Source organism: Eubalaena glacialis, chromosome 2 (genome assembly GCF_028564815.1).
Source record: "Eubalaena glacialis isolate mEubGla1 chromosome 2, mEubGla1.1.hap2.+ XY, whole genome shotgun sequence".
In the NCBI taxonomy this organism is placed as follows: domain Eukaryota; kingdom Metazoa; phylum Chordata; class Mammalia; order Artiodactyla; family Balaenidae; genus Eubalaena; species Eubalaena glacialis.
Window position 1 is genome coordinate 53,332,318 of NC_083717.1, and position 26,015 is coordinate 53,358,332.

Sequence of the window (26,015 nt, forward strand, 5' to 3'; positions counted from 1 at the left end):
CTTGCAGAAATAATACCTGAAATTTTCAAAATTTAATAACAAGTATAAGTCCACAAGTCCAAGAAGCCCAAGGAGACTCAAGCATGAGAAAATGCCACAAGGCAAATTATAATCAAATTGCTCAGATGTAGTAATAAAGAGAAAATCTTAAAAGAATCTATAGGGGAAAACATATTAAATACAGAGGAATAACGATGAGTATGACAGCACATTAGTCATCAGAAAAAGGCAAGTGTCTTTTTGAGTACTAAAAAGGGAATAAATAAACAAACAAATAAAAATGTCTATTAACCCAGAATCCTGTATCAAAAATGAAGACAAGAGACAGGACTTCCAGAATGTCAGAAAGAAGCACTTAGAAGACCCACTCCCATAGAAAGTAGTCATTTAACTGGTTAAAATTATTAGGACAAAATGTATAACATAGTGACTATAGTTGATAACACAGTATTGAATAACTGAAATTTTCTAAGACAGTAGAATTTAAATGTTCTCCCCCAAATAAATATACATATAAATATGTGGGATGATGGATGTGTTCATTAACTAGATGTATATGTACATCAACTCATCATGATATACACATTAAATACCTTACCATTTTATTTGTCAATTATACCTCAAAAAAGCTAGAAAAAAAAGAATTTAAAGACCATGGAAATTGTCCCAAGGGCATACAGCAAATAGAGAAATATTCACTTAAGAAACTCTACTAAGTATCAGCAAGAACAGTGAGAGTCTAAGGCATTTTAGTCATGAAATGCTCCCTCTGCCCCACCCCCAGACCCATTCAACAGAAACTCCATTCTGGCAATCTATGCTGAGTGGGTTTGACCAAGACAGCATCAGCTCCACACCTCCAGGCTCTGAGTCTAGGGTTATGGTTTCACCCTGGGAGAGGCAAGTCATCTCACTCGCCCCAGCCTCATTTTTAAGAAGTTTTATTTCAGGTAGGCATGGTCCAGAGGAATGATGTTCTCTTTCTCCACTGTGGCCTTCCTCATGGGGAGTGAAGCTTATTCCAGATGCCCATGTCTTGTTCACTTGTATGGTGGAGGTTACACGCTGGAAAGAGCAAGCCAAGTAGACCAGGGTTACCAACCTTCCTACCCCACATGCCTGGACAGCAAAGATGTCACTCTGGGAGTAGCAGGCTGCTGTCCCAGTCCCCAACAAATTTCAGTGGCACAGAGATTCTTTCCAGGAGAAGAGGAAGGCCACAAGTATGAAGCACTCCGCAGATCTGCATAAGGAGGATGACATTATTTGACACAAAGTGAGAAAATTCCATGCCTAAGGGTGTTGTTGAAAACAATGGAGATCTTGGTAGAGAACTATTAAGAGGGTGCTCTTAGCTTTATGATACTGGTTAAAAAAAAAAAAAGCAAAACAGCAGAGCAACCAGAAGTTTAACATAGAGAACCAGAGAAAGAGACATCTATAAAGAGTGTTCCTGGAATCACAGTCAATCCTGAGTGTCAGAAATTCTGTATATATGCCTTAAACTATATCCACTCAGAAGCAATCAGAGCAAGATATGAAGTACACTGAAAATATTCTCAAGACATAAAAACAGATACATCAATAAAGACTGGAAGCCTTAGGAGCACAAAAGCTTAAACACAACCACTGGCCAAACACTGGCTGAACAATAAACTACTATGACCCATGGACAATTCCTAAGGAACTCAGGTTTTAAATAAAATAATTTGCATGTCTGGAAGTCTGGAACACTGTGCATGACAAAGGCTGCAAAATCTCAGTAGTGGTTAGGGTTAGGGTTAGGAATATCCAAGTTACTAGTCCTTAACTGAACATGGTGTAAAATGTAAAATTTCTAAACTGTGATAGCAGCCTCCAAGTTGCACAAACATCTGTTGATAAAAAAATCTAACTGGCTAAGGGGACATAGGACAACAATTGGCCAATAAGTAGATGCACTAACCCAGGCAAGAGGCAACCACTAAGTAGCTAGGTTAAAGATGAAAATAAGGCAGAAAAAAATATGAGCAGGGATATCAGAGGTTGCCTACTCTGGGGGAAATAGATTTCTCCGTGTTAGTACAGGTAAAAACTAAACAAATAAACAAACAACTAAATAACTAAACAAATTAACCAAGCAAACAAAAACAACATCAATGCCTAAGTGATGGAGGATTAGTATCCAGAGTTGCTACAATACAGTATTTAAAGTGTCAAGTTTTCAAAAAATGTATAATACATGCAAATAAACAGGAAAGTGTGACCAATACCCAGGGTGGGGGGTGGAGGGGAGCATACAGTAGAAACTACTTTTGAGAGGTTCCAGGGGTTGGACTTAACAAAGACTTCAAAGAGCTATTACACATTAAATACATTCAAAGAATTCAAGAAAATCATACCTAAAGAATCAAAGGAAAGTATGATAACCAAGTCTCATGGAAGAGAGACTATCAATAAAGAAACATAAATAGTAGCAAAGAACCAAATGAAAATTCCAAACTAAAAAAGTATAATAACCAAAATAAAAAATTCACTGGAGAGGCTCAACAGTAGGTTTGAACTGGTAGAAGAAAGAATTGCCATACTTGAGGATAACTTAATAGAATGAATTTGAAGAACAAAAAGAGAAAAAGAGTGAAAAAAAATTAACAGAGATTCAGAGAAATGCAGGATACCACTGAATACATCAATACATCTTGGAAATATCAGAAGGAGAAAGGCGAAGGGGCAGAGTATACAGTCAGAGAAATACAATTTAAAATCTTCCCAAATTAGATGAGAAACAATAATCTACACACCTAAGAAACTTAACCCCAAGAAAGATAAACACAAAGAAATCCACATTTATACACATCACAGTCAAGATGTTGAAACCTCAAAATACAGAGAAAATCCTTAAAGCAGAAAGAGAAAAATAACTCATCACATACAAGGAAGCTCAATTAGATTAAAAATCAACTTATCATCAGAAACAATGAAGGGCAGAAGGCAGTGGGATGACATATTCTAAGTGTTGTGTATAAAAAACTGTCTTTCAAAACACAGTTGACCCTTGAACAACTCAGGACTTGGGGGCACCAACCCTCCACGAGGTCAAAAAATCAGCCTATAACTACATGGCTCCTCCATATCTGCAGTTCCACATCTGCGGATTCAACCAACCACAGACTGTCTGTACTGTAGTATTTACAACTGAAAAAAATCCACATATAAATGGACCTTTGCAGTTCAAACCCATGACATTCAAGGGTCAACTGTAAAGGCAAAATACAGATATTCCCAGATAAACAAAAAACTGAGAGGATCTGTTGCTAGCAGACCTGCCCTACAAGAAACACTAAGGAAGTTCTTCAGGTGGAAGGCAAATGACTCCAGACAGTAATTCAAATCTAAACAAAAAAACAAAGAACCCAGATAAAGATAACTATGTAGATTATTACAAAAAAAAAGCATAATTGCATATACCTTCTCCTTTTTCTTCTTAACTAAGTTAAAAAGCAATTGCAAAAAGCAATATGCATATAATTGTATTGTTAGGCCTATAACAAGCAACATATTTATAAATAAAATACATAACAAATATATTTGTTAACAAATATATTTAATAAAATACATTTAACAATAACAAAAAGACAAGTAATATATTTAACAATAAGAGCACAGAGAAGGTGGGTGGGAACACAGCTGATTGAAATAGGTAATGACCCCACATGACAACTTTAACCCCTAGGAAGAAATGACAAGAATCAGAAATGATAAATAACTATAGCATTTAAATGGTAAATATACTTTAAAAAAACATAAGATTATCTAAAATAATAATTATAAAAATAAATTATTCCATTTATAATATATAGAGATATAGTATGTATAACAACACAAAAATGGGTATGTGAATGGGGCTATTAGAGCAAGTTCCTATATTTAATTCAAATTAAGTTAATATAATCTAAGGTAGATATTGTTAAGAGTAGCAAAGATTTTGATAAGATGTATACTGTGATAGGCTTACAAATACTGAGAAAATAATTCAAAAAATATAATTTAAAAATCATTAATCCACACAAAAAACCTGGCCAGAGGTACTTATAGCAGTTTTTTTGTTGTTTTTTTTTTTTTTTTAATAATTCTTTATTTATTTATTATTTATTTTTGGCTGTGTTGGGTCTTCGTTTCTGTGCGAGAGCTTTCTCCAATTGCGGCAAACGGGGGCCACTCTTCATCGCGGTGCATGGGCCTCTCACTATCGTGGCCTCTCTTGTTGTGGAGCACAGGCTCCAGACGCGCAGGCTCAGTAGTTGTGGCTCACGGGCCTAGTTGCTCCGCGGCATGCGGGATTTTCCCAGACCAGGGCTCGAACCCGTGTCCCCTTCATTGGCAGGCAGATTCTCAACCACTGCGCCACCAGGGAAGCCCCTTATAGCAGTTTTATTAACAAGTGCCAAAACTTGCAAGCAACCAAGATGTCCTTCAGTAGGTGAATGAATAAACTGTGCAATATCTGGACCATAAGACATTATTAGCATGAAAAAGAAATGAGCTATCAAGCCATGAAAAGAAGTGGAGGAGTCTTAAATGCATATTACTAAGTGAAAGTAGCCAGTCTGAAAAGGCTACATTCCAGCTATATGACACTCTGGAAAAGGCAAAATATGGACACAGTAAAAAGATCAGTGGTTGCCAGGGTGGGGGAGATGAATAAACAGAGCACTGAGCACAGGGGATTCTCAAGGCAGTGAAACACTCTGTATGATATTACAATGATGGATACATGTCATTAAACATTTGTCCAAACCCGTAGAATGTATAACACCAAGAGTGATCCATAAGGTAAACTACAGACTTTGTGAGATCATGATGCATCAATGTAGGTTTATCCTTGGAAAAATACATTATTCTTGTGGTGATGTTGATAAAAGGCAAGGTTATGCATGTGTAGGAACGGGGGTATACAGGAAATCTCCGTACCTTCCTCTCAATTTTATTGTAAACATAAAACTGCTCTAAAAAATAAAGATTTTTTTTAAATCATTAAAGAAACTAAAATGTTGTAACAGGAAATATTCATTTAATACAAAATAAAGCATTAAGGGAGGAATAGAGAAACAAAAGAAGACTTGAGACATAGAAAACAAAAAGAAAATGTCAGATATAAGTCTAGCCACATTAATAACATCATTAAATGTAAACTAAAAACACAATCCAAATAAATATAAAAACAAGATCAAACACTTTGTTGTTTTCAGGAGACACATTCTAGATTCAAAGATACAAATAGTTTGAAATCAAAAAGATGGAAAAGGATGTATGATGCAACTAGTAACCAAAGAAACTGAAATAACTATATTAATATTAGAATATATTTTAAATTTTAAAAACACTATTAGAGATAAAGAGGAATCTTTCATAATGATAAAAGTTAATATGTTGGCAAATAACAGTAAATATAAATATTAACACAGCTCAAAATTACATAAAGGAAAAACCTGATATAATTGAAAGAAGTAACAGATAATTCAACATATACTTGAACACTTCAAGTCTCTACTTTCAACAACAGAACTAAGCATAAGATCTACAGGGAGGTAGAGGACTTGAACAACACTATAAAATCACAAGACTTAACACACTTCTATAGAACATTCTACCCAACAGTAGAATACACATTTTTCTTAAGTGGACAAAGAACATTCTAGATGATAGAGCATGAGCTAGACCATAAAACAAGCTTTGACAAATGTAAAAGGACTGAAGTCATTGAAAGTATGTTTTACAACCATAATGGAAATATATTAGAGATAACAGAAGGAATCTTGATAAATATACAAATATGTGGAGAATAAACAACACACTTCTAAATAAACAATGGTTCCAAAAAGAAATCACCCAGCAATTCCACTCCTGCATTTATCATCTGTGAGAAATCAAAATATATGTCCACACAAAATACACACATAGTCATACCAATATTATTCAGACCAGCCAAAAGTGAAAACAATCAAAATGCCTTACTGAACTTTATTATTATTAATTAATAAAGAGATGAACAAAATATGGCATAGCCATACAACAGAATATTATTCAGCAATAGAAAGAATGAAATACTGATATATTCTATCATATAAATGAATCTTAAAAACATTATTCTAAGTAAGAGAAGTCAGAGACAGAAGTCCACATATTCTATGATTCCATTTATATGCAAAGTCCAGAATGGACAAATCCATTCTGGTGGTTGTAGGAACAATGTGTGGTTGTAGGAACAATGGGGAGTAACTGCTAATAGGTACTTATCTCCTTTTAGGAGTAATTAAAAGGTCATGGTTACATAACTTTGTGAACATCTAAAGACCACTGAATTGTACATTTTAATTGGATGAATCTTGTGGTATAAGGACTATATCCCAATAAGATGTTAAGAAAAGAAGGTAAACTAAAAATACTTTCAGGCATACAAATACTGAAAGAACTCATCACCAACAGACTCATACTAATAGAAAAGTTAAAGAAAGTCCTTTAAGTAGAAGGAAAATGATAAAAGACAGAAATATCTATTTACACACAGGAAGGAAAAGAACCAGAAATAGGAATGACCTAAGTGTGTAATTAATATATAATTTAATCTATTTAAGAGATAAATGTGTATTTAAATAAAAATAATAACAATGTATTATAGGGTTCATAACATATGTTTAAGTGAAAGAATGACCACAACAGCATAAAGTCTGGGAGGAAAGAGACAGAAATATACTACCACAATGTTTTTATATTATGTGTGAAATAGTTTAATATCACCTGAAGGTAGACTATGATTAAGTTAAAGATGTATACTGCAAATCTTTAACACAATTACTAAAATAGCAAAATAAAGGGTTATAGCTAATAATAAAGCAAATAAAATGGAATCATAAAAAGAGGAGAAAAGGAACAACAGACACAGGATCTACAAAAAACCAACAAGAAGATGACAGACAAATCTAATCACATTAATAATCACATTAAATGTAAATAGTCTAAAGACTCCAATTAAAATGCAAATATTGTCAGATTGGATTAAAAAAGCAAGACCTACCTATATGGTGCCTACAAGAAGCACACATTTAACCTAATGACAAATACAGGTTAAAAGTAAAAGGGTGGAAAGACCTATACTATACTAACACTACTCAAAAGAGAGCTGAATGTTTACTTTATCATCAAAGTAGATTTCACAGCAAACAATATTGCCAGGTATAAAGATATTCATTTTCTAATGATAAACTGGTCAATTAATCAAGAGGACATAAAAATTCTAAATGCTTTTACCCCTAATAACAGTGTTTCAAAATTATTGATTCAAACACTTATAGAACTATAAAGAGAAATCAACACATCCACATTTATTGCCAGAGATTTCAATCCTCTACTCTCAATGATTGATAAAAATAGGTTTCAAAAGTCAGCAAGTAGACTTTTACAAAAGTATGTACCAGCTTCACTTAATTGAACTAACTTAAAGAACACTCCACCTAACAATAGCATAATACACACTTTCCCAGTGTATATAATATAAATCATATTCTAGGCCATAAAACAAGTCTCAAATTTAAAAGAATTCAAGTTATACAACGTATGTTCACTGACCACAGTGGAAATACATTATAAATCAATAGCCAAAGGTATCTGGAATAATCTCAAATGTTTGGAAAATGAATACCACACATCTAAATGAAGCACACATTGGTCAAGAAAAAAAGGAAATTAGTAGGTATTTTTTTATTGAATGTAAATGAAATCAAAATACTGAAATCTGGGACTTCCCTGGTGGTCCAGTGGTTAAGACTCCATGCTCCCAATGCAGGGGCCCGGGTATGATCCCTGGTCAGGGAACTAGATCCCACATGCATGCCGCAACTAAGAGCCTGCATGCCACAACTAAAAGATCCCTCATGCCGCAACTAAGACCTGGTGCAGCAAACTAAATAAATAAATATTTTTAAAAAATTACTGAAATCTGTGGGATGCTGCTGTAGTAATATTTAGGAGGAAATTTATAGCACTAAACATTAAAATTGAAGAGGATCTCAGATCAATGACATCATCTTCCATTTTAAGAAACTAAAAACAGAGCAAATCAGGAGTTACATAAGCATCATAGTATAGTGAGATGTCCTCTTTGTCTCTCCCCTTCAACCTACAACCAGTAAAACACCCATACTTTATCAAAGGTACGTCTGTCCAACACACTGGGACGCCAGAGAATTCCACACATCTGCACATCTAAAGGTGGGTGGACTGGAACACACAGAGGGGGTGGAACCAGGGGAACAATGGAGGTGGTGTCTGCAATCCTTGTCCCCCAGCCCCAGAGAACCTGGAAGCAGCAAAGGAGGCAGCTCACATGACTCCAATCTCCCAGCCACAGTGACACCTGTGGCCATAGCTAACTGGGCAGCAGTGGCAGTAAGACCTGGGACCCTGTCCCTCCAGCCACCAGAGTTGTGAAAGACTCCTGCCCCCACCCCCTGTCCCCAGTACAGTGGGGGAGCCCATAAACCTGACAACACCAGACGTGGCAGAGGCACGTTCAACCCCAGCTCCTCCCACCCCCAACAAGCCTGTGACTCAGGAGATCCCATATACAGCAGAAAAGCCCACCATTCCAGTGCCCCAGGCAGTGAGGCCAGTGACACCAGCAGCAAGGCACCAATGACTCCAGAGGCAGGAGCAATGGATAACAAGGGCGCTGGGTAACACCTCTGACAAAGGCGGTGAAGGGTGAAAAGTGCCAATTTTCAAATACAACCAGGGGTGGCTCAGGTAAGGAAAACCAAAACGTGTCCTATAGCGCCACCTACTGGAAAACAAAAGAAAGGCCTGTAATTTCTAACCTGTTGAATCGTCAGAATGAAGTGAAAAAAAAGCCTTACCTAAAGAAAGGTGTTCGCTAAAATGCGTTGGCAGAGAAACAACTCATGAAGGACTGTGAAGAATCATAGTAACACTGTACTACAAAAAGAAAACAATAATTCTCCAGAAACCAAACTTAAAGTCATGGAATACTGCAACCAAACTGATCGAGAATTCAAAACAGCTGTCATGAAGAAACTCAATGAGCTACAAGAAAACTCAGAAAGGCAGTTCAATGACCTCAGGAATAAAATTAATGAACATAAGGAAAACTTTACCAAAGAGATTGAAACTCGAAAAGAACCAAACAAATCCTGTAGCTGAAGAACTCAATAAACAAAATGAAGAATGCATTAGAAAGCATTGGAAATAGAGTAGACCATATGGAAGAGAGAATTAGTGAACTCAAAGGTAGAAATTAGAAATGATGCAAGTTGAAGAGAAAGAGAATTGAGATCTGAAGAAATGAGGAAATTCTGAGAGCTATTCAGTTCTTTTAGGAAGGGCAACATTAGGATAACGAGTGACCCAGAAGGAGAAGAGAGCGAAAAGGGAGCAGAGAGCTTATTTGATCAGCTCGGTGCTTTGTGACCACCTAGAGGGGTGGAATAGGAAGGGCAGGAGGGAGACACAAGAGGGAGGGGATAGGGGGATATATGCATACATATAGCTGATTCACTTTGTTATACAGCAGAAACTAACACAACATTGTAAAGCAATTACACTCCAATAAAGATGTTAAAAAAGAAAGAAAGAAAGAAAGAAACAATAGCTGAGAACTTCCCAAACCTGCAGAAGGAACTGGATATACAAGTCTATGAAGCTAAGAGAACATCTAACTACCTGAATGCAAAAAGACCTTCTCCAAGGCACACTATATTAAAACTGTCAAAAGTCAGTGACAAAGAAATAATTTTAAAGGCAGCCAGAGGAAAAAAAGGATGGTAACCTACAAAGGTACCCCCATTAGGCTACCAGCAGACTTCTCAGCAGAAATCCTACAGGCCAGGCAGGAGGGGAATGACATTCTCAAAATACTAAAAGATAAAACCTTTCATCCAAGAACACTCTATCCAGCAAAGCTGTCACTCAGATATGAAGGAGAAGTAAAGGTTTTCCCAGAAAAACAAAAGTTGAGGAAGTTCATCAACACTAGACTTGACTTATAAGAAAAGTTGAAAGAAACTTTCCTACCAGAATCAAAAAGACAAAAAGCACACAAAACTTTGACTAAGGTGATAAATAGAGAGAATCAGAAAATTGCAACTGTATATCAGAATAGGTTTTTAAACATTTAATTATAGCATAAAGCTTAAAGAGAATAAAAGGGAGAAAAAAATAACGATAGCTATTTCAATTTGTTAACCAACTCACAACATAAAAATGAATAATTTGAGACAACAAAAAATGGGGGAAGAGGAAAAGTACAAAACCCATACAGGTAAATGGAGATAAGATGCTATCAGCAGACAATGGACTATTTCATCTATGAGATGTTTTATAAAAACCTCATGGTAACCACAAAACATAAATCTAGAGCAGAGACAACAAACATAAAAAAGAGGAAACTGAGAAAAACATCATAGAAAACCACCGCACCAAATGACAGGCAGAAGCACAAGGAAAAAGAAACTGGATATATAAAGCAACCACAAAACAAAAGAAAAAATGGTAATACTAACTTCACATCTATCAATAATTACTGTAAAGGCAAATGGATTGAATTCACCAATTAAAAGACACAGAGTGGCTGGATGGATTCCAAAAACAAGCCCCAACTATATGCTGCCTCCAGGAGAATCATCTCAGCTCTGAAGACAAATATAGCCTCAAAGTGAAGGGATGTAAAATGATACTCCAAGTAAATGACAGCCAAAAGCAAGCGGTATAGCCATACTCATATCAGACAAAGTAGACTTCAAGCCAAAAAAGCTAACAAGAGACAAAGATGTACAGTATATAATGATAAAGAGAACAATTCATCAAAGAAGACATAACAGTTATTAATATAAATGCAATTAACATAGGAGCACCAAAATATATGAAGCAGTTACTAATAGACCTAAAGGGAGAAAATGACAGCAACACAATAACTTTAATAGCCCATGTACAATAATGGATAGATCATCCAGACAGTCAACAAGGAAACAGTGGCCTGAAATGAAACATAGGGCAGATGGATTTGATAGATTTGTACAAAAAATTCCATCCAAAAGCAAAAGAACACACATTCTTCTCAACTTTACATGGAACTTTCTCAAGAACAAACCATATATGTTGAGACATCAAACAAGTCTCAGTAAATTTAAGAAGAATGAAATCATTTCAAGCATCTTTTCTAATCACAGCGGTATGAAACTAGAAATCAACTACAAGAAGAAAGCTGGAAAAATCACAAATATGTGGAGAATGAACAACATACTACTGAACAACTACTGGGTCAATGAAGAAATCAAAGGAGAAATTTTAAAATACTGGAAGACAAATGAAAATGAAAACACAACATACCAAAATCTATAGGATGCAACAAAAGAGTATTAAAAGGGAGGTTTATGGCAATACAGACCTATCTCAAGTAATAAGAAAAACCTCAAATAATCTCACCTTTCACCTAAAGGAGCTAGAAAAATAAGAATAAACGAAGCCCAAAGTGAGCAGAAGGAAGGAAACAATAAAGATCAGAGCAGAAATAAATGAAATACAGACTAAAAAGACAATAGAAAAGATCTATGAAACTAAGAGCTGATTCTTTGAAAAGATAAACAAAATTGACAAACCTTTATCTGAACTCACTGACAAAAAAAGAGACTAGACTCTAATAAATAAAACCAGAAATGAAAGAGGAGAAATAATAATGGATACCACAGAAATACAAAGGATTATAAAAGAATATTATGAACAGCTTTATGCCAACAAATTGAACAACCTAGAAGAAATGGAAAAATTCTTAGAATCACACAACCTTCTAAGACTAAATCATGAAGAAACAAAAAACCTGAATAGACTGATCACTAGCAAAGAGATTGAAACAATTATCAAAAACCTCCCCCAAAAGCAAAACCATAGGCTTCACAGGTGAATTCTAAAAAACATTCAAGGAAGATTTAATACCTATCATTCTCAAACTCTTCCCAAAAATTGAAGAGAAGGGAATACTTGCTAATTCATTTTACAAAGCCAATATTACCCTGATACCAAAACCAGACACAAACAACAACTAAAAAAGAAAATTACAAGCCAGTATCTCTGATGAACATAGATGCAAAAATCCTTAATAAAATATTAACAGAATACAACAATGCATTAAAATGATCATACACCATGATCAAGTGAAATTTATTCCAGGAATGCAAGGATGGTTCAATATCCATATATCAATGTGATACGCCACATTAACAAAATGAAGGATAAAAACCAGATGATCATCTCCATAGATGCAGAAAAGCATTTGAAAAAATTCGACATCCATTTATGATTAAAACTTTTAATAAAATGGGTATAAAAGGAATCAACCTCAACATAGGAAAAGCCATACAATGACAAACCCACAGCTAACATCATACTCAATGGTGAAAAACTGAAAGCTATCCCTCTGAAATCAGAAACAAGACAAAGATGTCCACTCTTGCCACTCTTTTCAACATAATGTAAGTCATAGTCAGAGAAACTAGGCAAGGAAAAGAAAAAAAGTCATCCAAATTGGAAAGGTAAAACAGTACAACTGTCACTATTCGTGGATGACACAATTTTATATATAGAAAACCTTAAAGACTCCACCAAAAAACTCTTAGAAATAATAAACAAATACAGTGAAGTTGCAGGGTACAAAATCTGTTTTGTTCCTATATTCTAACAATGAGTTAACAGAAGGAGAAATTAAGAAAACAATCCCATTTACAATCACTAACAAAAAGAATAAAATATCTAAGAAGAAATTTAACCAAGGAGGTGAAAGACATATACACTGAAAGCTAAGACACTAGTTAATGAAAGTGAAGACAACACAAATAAATGGAGAGATACTTCATGCTCATGGATTGGAAGAATTAACATTATTAAAATGTCCATACTATCTAAAGTTATCTACAGATGTAATGCAATTCCTATCAAAATACCAATGGCATTTTTCACAGAACTAGAACAAATAATTCTAAAATTGTATGGAAATACAAGAGACCCTGAATAACCAAAGCAATTGTGAGAAAAAAAAGAATAAAGCTGGAGGTATCACACTACCTGTTTTCAAAATATTCAATATACTACAAAGCTATCATAATCAAAACAGCATGGTATTGGCAGGAATACAGATAAATGGATCAATAGAACAGAATTGAGAGCCCAGAAATAACCCATGAACATATGGACAACTAATTTATGACAAAGTAGCAAAGAACATACACTGGAGAAAGGATAATCTCTTCAATAAATGGTGTTTGGAAATCTGGAGAGCTATATGCAAAAAAATGGACCTTGACCTCTATCTCACATCATACACAGAAATCAACTCAAAATGAATTAAAGACTTGAAAGGAAGACCTGAAACCATAAAACTAGAAGAAAACATAGGCATTACGCTCTTTGACATCAGTCACAGCAATATCTTTCAAGATATGTCTCCTCAAGCAACACAGGAAACAAAGGCAAAAATAAACAAATGGGACTACACCAAACTAAAAAGGACAGCACAGGAAACGATCAACAAAACAAAAAGACAACTGAATGGGAGAATATATTTCCAAATCATATAACTAATAAGGGGTTAATATCTAAAATAGATAAAGAACTCATACAATTCAACAACATCAACAACAAAATAACTTGATTAAAAAAATAAGCAGAGGAACTGAATAGACATTTTTCCAAAAAAAGACATACAGGTGGCCAACAGGCACATGAAAAGATTTTCAACATCACTAAAATGCAAATCAAAACCACAAGGAGATACCACCTCATGCTGGTTAGAAGGACTATTATCATTAGGCAAGAAGTAACAAATGTTGGCAAGGATGTGGAGAAAAGGGAGCCCTCATACACTGTTGGTGGGAATGTATAGTGGTGCACCCACTATGGAAAACAGTATGGAAATTCCTCAAAAAATTAAGAATAGAACTACCATATGATCCAGATATCCCACTCCTAGGTACATATACAAAGAATACAAGAAAACACTAACTGAAAAAGATATATGCACTATGTTCACTGCAGCATTATTTATAATAGCCAAGATATGGAAACAACTTAAGGGCCCATCAACAGATGAATGGATAAAGAAGATATAATATGCATATACAGATGTTTATATACATATATACACATACATATACACAATGGAATACTACTCAGCCATAAAAAAAAGATGAAATCTGGGATTCCCCTGGTGGTCCAGTGGTTAGGACTCTGTGCCCTCACTGCCAAGGGCAGGGGTTCAATCCCTGGTCAGGGAACTAAAAATCCCACAAGCCGCATAGCACAGCCAAAAAAGCCATGAAATCTTTCCATGTGTGACACCATGGATGGACCTTGAGGGTATTCTGCTTAGTGAAACGAGTCAGACAGAAAGACAAATACTGTATGATTTCACTCATATGTGCAATATAAAAAACAAATACCAGAAATAAACCCACACCTACAGTCAATTAATCTTTGACAAAGAAGGCAAGAATATACAATGGAGAAAAAGACAGTCTCTTCAGGAAGTGGTGTTAGGAAAGCTTGAAAGCCACATGTAAATCAATGAAGTTAGAACACTCCCTCATACAATACACAAAAATAAACTCAAAATGGCTTAAAGACTTAAATATAAGACATGACACCATAAAACTCCTGGAAGAGAACATAGGCAAAACATTCTCTGACATAAATCGTAGCAATGTTTTCTTAGGTCAGTCTCCCAAGGCAATGGAAATAGAAGCAAAATAAACAAATGGAAACCTAATTAAATGCATAAGCTTTTACACAGCAAAGGAAACCATAAAGAAAATGATAAGACAACCAGAATGGGAAAAAGAAATGTGCAAACAACATGACCACCAAGGGATTAATTTCCAAAATATACAAAGAGCTCATACAATCAATAACAAAAAAACAAACAACCCAATCAAAAAATGGGCAGAACATCTAAATAGATATTTCCCAAGAAAGACATACAGATGACCAACAGGCTCATGAAAAGATGTTCAACATTGCTTATTATTAGAAAAATGTAAATCAAAACTACAATGGTGTATCCCCTCACATCTGTCAGAATGGCCATCATCAAAAAGTCTACAAATAATAAATGCTGGAGAGGGTGTGGAGAAAAGGGAATCCTCCTACACTGTTGGTGGGAATGTAAATTGGTACAGCCACTGTGAAAAACAATATAGAAATAACTTCAAAAACTAAAAATAGAGTTGCCACATGACCCAGCAATCCCAACCCTGGGCACATATCTGAAGAAAACGCTAATTCAAAAAGATACATGCACCCCAATGTTCACAGCGGCACTATTTACAATAGCCAAGACATGGAAGCAACCTAAATGTCCATCAACAGATGAATGGATAAAGAAGATGTGGTACATATATATAATGGAATATTACTCAGCCATATAAAAGAATGAAATAATGCCATTTGCAGCAACATGGATGGACCTGGAGATTATCATACTAAGGGAAGTAAGTCAGACAGAGAAAGACAAATATCATATGATACCACTTACATGTGGAATCTAAAATATGATACAAATGAACTTATTTACAAAACAGAAATAGACTCACAGACATAGAAAACAAACTTATGGTCACCAAAGAGGAAAGGGGGTGGGGAGTTTGAGATTAGCAGATAAATACTACTGTATATAAAATAGAAAAAACAAGGTCCTACAGTATAGAACAGGGAACTATATTCAGTATCTTGTAATAAGCCATAATGGAAAAGAAAAAACAAACAAAATAAATCATCAAACCAAACAACACAAAACAAACACATAGATACAGAGAACAGAGTAGTGGTTATCAGAGGGAAAGGGGCAGGGCAACAGGAGGGTGAAATGGGTAAAGGTCATCAACTTGAAAACTATGATTATTACATCTGCATTCGTCCCTCAAATGTGAATTAGTAGGATAACAACCTAATCAGCATGGGCTCAGTACAACTTTATAAAAGTATCTGTGAGATATTTTAGATCAGGATATTAATTACAGACTGATGAAATGCTGACAGCTCAACAGAAGTCTCAATTTAAGACACAGCTTTCATGACAGTGGAGCTGAGGGCTCTATTCCACTGCACATAAACCAAGCTGAAACCACACCACAATAGTGTGCCAGTCTGGGAACACAGGGGACACAAGGCACCTGCCACTTTCTGTCCTCTCTATGGGCCAGGTGTTATAGTCTATAACTCTTACAACAGGACTTGGATGTCATTTTAATTATTCCATTTAGAGATGGAAACCTCCATCAGTGAGGTCAGGGAATCTGCTGGTAACTGGTAGAAGAACCCATTATGTGAGTCCAGATTTTTTCTCACTCAAATACTCTCTAATCCACATGAAGCTAAACTGCTCAATTCCTACAGTAGTAATGAATAAACATAAGAAATAGATCATTTGTTATTCTATAAACTGAACTGCATATTCAAATCAAGTGCAGTCATTAGATTATTCCTAGGGACACGTGACCTGAGTTATTTACCAAATTACATATAAGAAAAAATAAAATACTTATATATTGAACCCCCATTATATTCTTTCTCTACAAGAAATAATAGCCTAGTAAAAAGTATTTTTAATGAACTGAACTGCATGCATAAGCTATAATATGGCCTTGTCTTACACAGAATGGTGCCTTAGGTAAGCGTGCCATGGGACTAAGGTATGTGTGTGAAAGGTGGGGAATACACAGGGAAGGGTCACCTGCCAACATGTGTTGAGCTGAGATAATGGCTCTTCACTCAGAATCCTCTGGATACCTAATTAGTTTCTCCTGGAGATGACAGGTATAATTTCTCCACAAAATTTGTTCTCCACCTCCCCTATGCATTTGAATTAACTTTGTGAGATAAACAGCTAACTAAGTCTACAGGAATAGCTCTTACTTCAAGCACAGCAATTAAGAGTGCCTGTTTCCTCTCCTCCTACATCTGTTCTGAGAGTGCAGTGAATACATTTGAATTATTATCTGGATATACAGTAATTGCCCAGAAATGACAACTCACCTGTCTGTAGAGTAGGCTGTGCTTTTTAGGTGAGGAATAGCCAGGCTAACCTAAATGTTCAGTTGAAACAGTCATCTGCTGTGCAGTAAGAATGGAAAAAATAGTTTGACTTGAGTTAGTCAGAGCGGTCATCCAAAAATCTGTGCCCAGATGAGGCAGCTAGATTGTGTGCTTTAGGGAGCCCAAAATATCCCCCATCCTACCTCCAACTCCCTCTTCCTCTGACATACAAGCACCTGCACTTCAACCTTTATACTTCATTCCTTTTAATTAAAACCTCGTGTCTCTTATTTTTTCTTAAAATATGAAACCCATCAGGATGGACAATTCTATAGAACCAATATAAATCATAATATATCTAAATATTTAATTCTTTGTACAGCCCTTCACACATTTCAAAATTCTCTCAAATTCAGCGATCCAACTTGAACTCTCAAAACCCTGGCAGGGCTTGGCAGGAGCTGTCACATTTATACACCCCAGGAACCAGGTGAGGAAGATGTGGGGACTTCCTCTGGCTTTCCATGGGCTGAGCCAGGCCTCTCTCAGAGATATCACATCTGTGACCAAAAGTCTGTAAGCATTCATTTCACAGTTCTATGGTAACTCAATTATGCTCATAATTTTTCACTGAAAGATATTAAAGAGCAGCGTGATAAGGCTTGCTTTAAAAATTATACTTTAAGGCCCACTTATTATTTCTTTTACTTTTTTAACATCTATTTTCTGCAACAGAGCTAACTCCTGTCCCATTGGGGATCACATTCCCACTATTTTCCCTCTTCCTACCTCATCGGGAACACATCCCTGGCAAGGGCAGGAGTTCCTCCTGCAGTACCCCACAGGGTCTGTCTGGGTCACATCAGTACCTGAGTCAGTGCTGGGCTGCCAAGGCCTCTCCGCAAGCCTGAAGGAAAGAAGGGGCAGTGGCATCTCCTCTCAGGCTCTGACTCTGGTGGGGCCAGTGGGCACCCCCTACTGGGAGGAGCTGGGGGCCTTTCTTCTGCCACTGAGGCACCTCCTCACCACCCACATCATCAGCTTCCTCTCACACTGGATGTTCCTAATTCCACATTTAGAAGAAATTCTAATTAAACTTGGAAAATAAGCTTTAGGAAAGCCAGGAAAAGAAATCCAGATATGCAAACACCTGAGGAAGAGGAACAGAAAATTAACCCGTCTGGCTACAGACACAGCCAAGAGGAGGCTTTTCAGATGTTCTGCCTGAATTAAATGAGCCCATGGGTCATCTCTACGCATTGTGCATGTCTTCACCATGTTCATTCACCTTTAAAAGCCAATTTTATTTTTCCCAACACTGATTGCATTTGGCGTAGACTGGCCAGATTATGGACAGGGAGGGAATTTGTATTCTGTAATAATCTATTTTCAGGAGAGTGCTTCAAATTTCTTGAAACCCCGAAGGGAGAAAAACTCACTCAGGTCATTTCCCTTCCTTTTCACAATTATCTGATTAAAAGGTTTATCCTCCTCCAGCATTTTTGAGCCCACACGACAAGATATGTTGCCGAGATAAATGACACCCTGCATAGCCCTGAACTAGCAAGGGACACAGCTGAAGTATTACTTAGAATGACGGATAGTTAAAGATGGGGAACTAAAACAGATACATCCATAATTCAGAAGTTAGCTGAGGAGAGACAATAGCTGGGAAAATAGTGAGTATTTTTAAAACACAATGATCACAATTTGTATTCTGAAAACTAATTAGAGTAACGTGTGGACATGTTACTTCTATGCAACATAAATGAGTCTGTTCGATTCTATTTACTGTTGACAATAACAGTGATGAGCCATTTAATTTATTTCCTGATGTTGGATCTTTGTGGATTCAGTTGGACTACGTATGTCGGGAGATGCCAACGTAAACCGATGCATCTAAAGTTAGGAATTAGGAACTGTGTCCTAGTGGACAGTTCTCAGCTGAAAACTTGTAAAAAGTATACAAAAATGTTGCAGAAACTGTTTCATGGTTACACCACATTATGCCATCCTCAAGACAGTCCTTCAGAATTTATTAATCCCATGGGAAAGATGAAAAATTGATGCTAGAAGAAATCAGGGGAGAGACACTTGATCCAGCCCAGCAGGGAGGTGAGGGAGTGCAGGCCATGGAAGAAAACTTCGAGGCTGGAAGGGAGGCAGGAATGAGCTCCATGCGGGAAATGGGAGAGGGGTTAAGAGGATCACAGGCTGGAAAGAGATAACAGCAAGGATGCAGTTGAAGAAGACAGGAGGCTGGGTGTTCCTAGACGGTGTGACACATAAAAAAAGTAGGCAAGGGCCAGAGAGCGCTTACCTCTCTTTGTCATCTGAAGGGGCTTGGACTTTATCCTAGAAGCAAGTGGAGTTTTCAAGGAGTTTAAGCCAGGGAGAGCCTTAACAGGCTTGCTTTACTCCAAAGTGGGAATAGCATTAGCAAATCCTAGATGCTACCTGCAGACCCCTTCCCCTTCCCCTTCCCCTCCCCCTCAGAAGAACCCAAGCGTAGGCAGTGTCAGGCAGCTCCCCACCTGTCCACAGCCCAGGGCTGGATGCAGAGGGGATGCTCAGTAAATATGGGCCAACTGGCTGAGAGAGGATGGGACTGATAATGGAGGGGAGCAAATAAACTGGTAATTACAACAAACGACTGATAAATCCATGCACAGCAGTGTATTACGTAAATACAAGTTGACTGCATCTTGATGAGGAAGCACAATGGTTACAACAAATAAAATATTGCTACATGTGAAAAAAAGTAGTGAGAAAAGAAATTCAGATACTTATAGTAAATTATCCCTTAAAGCAGAGCCCTCTAAACCATGAACAAAAATGGTGTCTAATTCAGTATCTTTTACCAGGAGAGCTGTCCTTGGGCAGTTACTCTGAACATCAGTGAGTTGCTGGATTCTGCCACTCAGACATTATTTAGCATTTAAGTGAGACAGGAAGAGGAGTCCTAAGATACCCAGTGACCCTGGGGCGCTTTATCAGATCACTCTGCTGCCCCAGGACCATGACAATGTGCATGGTGGAACTTTCAAGTCATGAAACCAAAGAGGAGCATACTACTATATGGTTTTATATTTAGTTGTTTTTTAAATCTCTTTCACTCAAAAACCACAGAGCTCTTCTGATATATGAAAATGACTTCTGAGGACCAAATGACATGAGGCTTTAGAAAAGCTGCCTTCTAAGAAAGAAGCATTTGTTCTTTGTATTATGCTGTTTCATTTGGAAAATTCACAATTCCTTATTTTTCCTTAAAGGAAAAATAAAATCTTTAGAATTGTGAATTCTGCTTGCCTGTTGCACATGACAAAGCCTTAGAACATCCCCTCCCAAGTGTTGTGTCATGTGAGTATGTAAGAGGGGCCCCCTGATTTTGAATGGGCTTGCCTTGCATTTTCTATAAATAGTGCAGTGATCTAGCTAGAGTCAGAGAGATCTGGGCTGGAAGCCAACCTTACCCACTTTCTACCCATTTTCACCCACTTTCTTCCAATTTTCCCCCTCAGAGGATGAATGTGGTGCTGAATAATATTTCCAATGGCACCATGTATGGAAGGCGCTTTGCTGTGTTCTAGCACAAGATAAACAAAGGACCAATTGGACTAAACTTACCCAGAAGGGCAAAGAGCGAGTCTTATTTATCTTTGCTCTAAGGTCAAGCACAATGTCTGACAATTAATGAGGAAATTAGTAACATTTTCTCAATCTTCTCTCTCCATGTAAATGCAGAATTGCTGTACACTTTTCATACTGGGTAGACTCTTTATGTAATTATGATGGGAAAACTGTGGTGACAATTGAATTTATGAACCTTGTGCAATGGTAATTTAGATGTATTGCTCAGTGAATAAATACCTTAAAGCAAGAAGGAAGTTTAAGAGTAATTTGTTCCCCTCCTTCATCGTATGAAAGAGGCAACTGAGACACAGAAAGATGATAAGACTGCTCCAATACTGCACAGGACATGCATCTCCAAATCCTCTGCACACTACACCACAAGGATTTTGAAATTCTATGCCTACTGGGACCAGTGTAATTCTATGTCTTGATACAGATAAATTGGAGAATGTGCCTCAAACTTGGAAAAACAGAGGAACGGGGCAGCTGGGGTAGTGTGAGGGTTGGCAAGCTGCAGGGCTCTAAATGAAACTGAGCACCATGGAGAAGAGGAAACAAGCCATAGACTAGGTGCATCCTATGAAAAATGTGTCTGCAACAATCCCCATGTTCTCTGACCATCACCATGAATAGGTATGCATTTCTCTCCTCACCAAGAACACTACCCTTGTCTTGGTCTTTTTTAATCTATCAATTGTTAATCTATCAAAACAATTGATAGAAAAACTAGATAGAAGATCAGCAAAGATACAGAAGAACTCAACAAAACCATCAAACAACAGGATCCAATTCATCCAGTAACAGCAGAATACACATTCTTTTCAAGTACCCATGGAACATTCACCAAAACAAAACATATACTGGGCCATAAATTAAATAGTAACAAATTTAAAAGAATTTTGAACTCATACGGAATATGTTCTCTGATCACAATGGAATCAAACTAGAAATTAGCAACAGATAACAGGAAGACTTCCAAACATTTGGAAACTAAAAATACACTTCTAAATAATCCATGAGGGGGCTTCCCTGGTGGCACAGTGGTTAAGGATCCGCTTGCCAATGCAGGGGACATGGGTTCGAGCCCTGGTCCAGGAAGATCCTTTATGCCATGGAGCAACTAAGCCCGTGTGCCACAACTACTGAGCCTACGCTCTAGAGCCCACGAGCCACAACTACTGAGTCCGCATGCCACAACTACTGAAGCCCATGCACCTACAGCCCGTGCTCTGCAACAAGAGAAGTCACCGCAGTGAGAAGCCTGTGCACCACAATGAAGAGTAGCCCCTGCTCACCTCAACTAGAGAAAGCCCGCATGCGGCAATGAAGACCCAACACAGACAAAAAAAAAAATGAATAATTTTTTTTAAATATTAAAAAATAAATAAATAATCCATGAGTTAAAGGGGAAAAAATCTCAGGGAAAGTAAAAACTACATTGAACTGAATGAAAATGAAAATACAAAATATCAAAATCTGTGAGATACAGCTAAAACAGTGCAGAGAGGGCAATTTAGAGCATTAAATGCTTACATTAGAAAAGAATAGTCTCAAGTCGAGACTCTAAATGCTACCTCAAAAAAGAAGAGCAAAATAAACCCAACACAAACAGAAGTAAATAATAAAGATAAAAAGCAAAATATAATAAAACTGAAAATAGAAAAGCAATATAGAAAAATAATGAAACAAAAAGTTGGTTCTTCAAAAAGGTCAGTGGGGGTTTCCCTGGTGGCGCAGTGCCTGATAATGCAGGGGACACGGGTTCGAGCCCTGGTCTGGGAAGATCCCACATGCCGCGGAGCAACTAGGCCCGTGAGCCACAACTACTGAGCCTACGCATCTGGAGCCTGTGCTCCCCTACAAGAGAGGCCACGATAGTGAGAGGCCCGCGCACCGCGATGAAGAGTGGCCCCCACTTGCCGCAACTAGAGAAAGCCCTAGCACAGAAACGAAGACCCAACATAGCAATCAATCAATCAATCAATCAATAAATAAATAAATAAAAGGTCAATGGAACCAACCTCTAGCAAGATGACAAAGAAAAAAAGAATGGTGACACAAATTACCAATATCAGAAATGAAGCAAGGAATATTATTATAGGCCCCACTGATATTAAAAGGTTTATAAAGGATTAGCAAATAGAATACAGCAATATATTAAAAGTTTTCAAAAAAGAGTATTATTAAACATGATAAGTAAGTGTGGTTTATCCTGGGGATGCAAAGCTGGTTCAGTATTTGAAAATCAACCAATGTAATTCACCGTATTAGCTGTCTAAAAAAAAAAAAATCACATGATCATATCAACTGATCCAGAAAATGTATTTGGTAAAGTTCAACACCCATTCATGACAAAAAAAAAAAAAATATTCTCTCAGAAAACTAGAAATAGAGGGAAATTTCTCAACTTGGTGAAGAATATATATAAAATATCTCTAGCTAACATTACACTTAATTGTGAAAGACTGAATGCTTTTCGTCTAAGATCTAGAACAAAGCAAGATGTCCACTCACACTACTACTATTCATGTAGCAGTGGAAGTTCTAGCCAGTGCAACAAGGTAAGAAAAATAATAATAAAAGGTATACAGATGGGAAAGCAAGAAATAAAAGTCTCAATTGCAGGAGACCTGATGATGTACACAGAAAATCCCAAGGAACCTATCAAAAACAAACAAACAAACAAAACTTCCTAAAACTACTGAGTTTGGCAAGTCAGAGGACACAACATTAACTTACAAAAATTAACCATATTTCTGTATACTAGCAATGAACACAGGGAGAAGGAAATTTTAAAATACAGTACCATTTACAAGCACTCCAAAACCGTGAAATACTTAGGTGCAAATCTAACAAAATATATTCAGAACTTGTATACTAAAAACTGTAAAACACTGAATGTAAGGTATTGAAGAAGATCTAAATAAATGAAAAGACATACCCTGTCTATGGATCAAAATACTCAACATAGTAAAGATGTCAATTCTTCCCAAATTGTTATAAAGATTTAACACAAGATTTTTTGTAGATACAGACAAGATAATTCTAGAATTCATATGAAAAATATGTATTATAAGAGCTAAAATAATTTTGAAAAATAAAGAGGTTGAGGACTTCCCTGGTGGCACAGTGGTTAAGAATCCACCTGCCAATGCAGGGGACATGGTTTCGAGCCCTGGTCCAGGAAGATCTCACGTGCTGCGGAGTAACTAAGCTCATGAGCCACAACTACTGAGCCTGCACTCTAGAGCCCACGAGCCACAATTACTGAGCCCACATGCTGCAACTACTGAAGCCTGCGTGCCTAGAGCCCGTGCTCCGCAACAAGAGAAGCCACCACAATGAGAAGCCCGCGCACCACAACGAAGAGTAGCCCCCCGCAACTAGAGAAAGCCTGCACGTAGCAACGAAGACCCAATGCAGCCAAAAATAAATAAATAAATAAAATATTTTTAAAAAATAAATAAAGAAGTTGAATTACTTCCACCCAATTCCAAGGCATATTACATAGCTGTAACAATCAAGACTGTGGGTACTGACACAGTGATAGACACATAGATAAATGGAAGAAAATAGATATCCCAGAAACAACCCACAGAAGTTGAGCCAACTGACTTTCAACAATTATGTGCAAACATAATTCAAAGAGGAAGGATAGTTTTTTCAACAAATGGTAATAAGGTAACCAGATATCCATGACCAAAAGAAAAAGAAACTTAGCTCTAAACCTCACACCTTGATTTTTTATAACAACTAACTCAAAACTGATAATGAATTAAATGTAAAACCTAAAATTATAAAACTTTTAGAAGAAAAAAGGAGAAAATCTTCAGGAACTAGGGCTTCATGAAGAGTTCTTAGACATTACTCCAAAAGTATGTTCCATAAAACAGTTAAAAATCAGTAACTTGGACTTCCTCAATGTTAAAAACTTTTTCTCTTTGAAAGATCTTGTTAAAAGGATGAAAAGAAAAGCCACATGAGGGAAAAAATTTGAAAACTACATCTGGCCAAGGAATCATATCTAGACTACAGGAAGAACTCTTAACAAAGCAGGAGAAAAATAAATAAAACAAAATAATCCAATTTTTAAAGGGGCAACTAATATGAGGAGACATTTTGATGAAGAGGATATATTATTGGCAAATAAGCACATAAAGAAAATTTAATACCACTAACAATTAGGAAAATGTAGATTAAGACCACAATGAGATATCAACCTATTGGACATACACCTATTAGAGGAGCTAAAACAAAAAATAGTGACAATACCAATTGCTGATGAAGATCTCTCACATAGTGATGGTGGGATAGAAAATGGTACAGAAATTTTGGAAAAGAGTTTGACGGTTTCTTAAAAAAAATTAAACCAACATTTATCATAGGACCTAGCAATCGTACTCCTGGGCATTTATCCCAGAGAATAAAATCTTACGTCCACGCAAATTACCTGCATACAAATGCACATAGTCATTTATTTGTAATAGTCAAAACCTGGAAACAACCAAAATGTTCCTCAATAAACATTAATCAAACTTTTGTCTATCCATACCATGGAAGATTGCTTAGCAATAAGAAAAACAAACTATTGATACAGGCAACAACTTGAATGGATCCCAAAATCATTTTGCTGAGGGAAGAAAAGCCAATCTCAAAAGGTCACATACTGAATGAGTGTACATATGCAACATTCTCAAAATGACAAAAATACGGAAATAGAGACCAAATTAGTGGCTGACGGGTTAGAAATTTTGGAGGAGGGATAGCAGGAGGGGAATCTTCATGGTGATAAAACAGTTCTGCGTCTCAGTTATAGTGGTCATTACACAGATCCACACATGAAAAGATGATGTGGAGCCACGTACACACACTGTACCAATGTCAGCTCCTGGTTTGATACCCACGAATTGTGTGACTCTGCACTACCTTTGCAACTTCCTGTGACTTTACAATTATTTAAAATAAAAACTTTAAAAATATATTACAGTATGTTTCCTACTGGAATAACAAACATCAACACTCACTTCCAATATCAGGCCTCAGCTTCTTATCATATTCTCTTAGCAACTTGTTGAGAATAAGAGTCACATCTGTATCTTGGGATTTTGGAGCCAAGACCCACTTTTGGTTTGATGAAGAATCTTCATATTCATCCTCTTCCACCTTTCTGGATCTGTAATTATGGCACAAAGTATGACATATAAGTTGTAGCAATGGCTCCAGGAAGTGTCAAGCTTTGGCTCACCAAGCACCATGGAAATAGGTAGAAAGGCCCTAGTACAACTCATCCTAACCAATAGATTATCTCTAAA

The 26,015-nt window shown here is 36.7% G+C and overlaps 1 protein-coding gene across 1 annotated transcript in view; it reads right to left on the reverse strand.

The window, feature by feature from the left end:
• The window catches only part of GABRG3 (gamma-aminobutyric acid type A receptor subunit gamma3), a 552,571-nt gene that overhangs the window by 521,562 nt on the left and 4,994 nt on the right, over positions 1 to 26,015 (reverse strand). Inside the window, exon 2 of the mRNA XM_061181827.1 lies at positions 25,728 to 25,876. Within this exon, the coding sequence (XP_061037810.1) occupies positions 25,728 to 25,876 (149 nt within the window). The remainder of the gene's footprint in view (positions 1 to 25,727; positions 25,877 to 26,015) is intronic.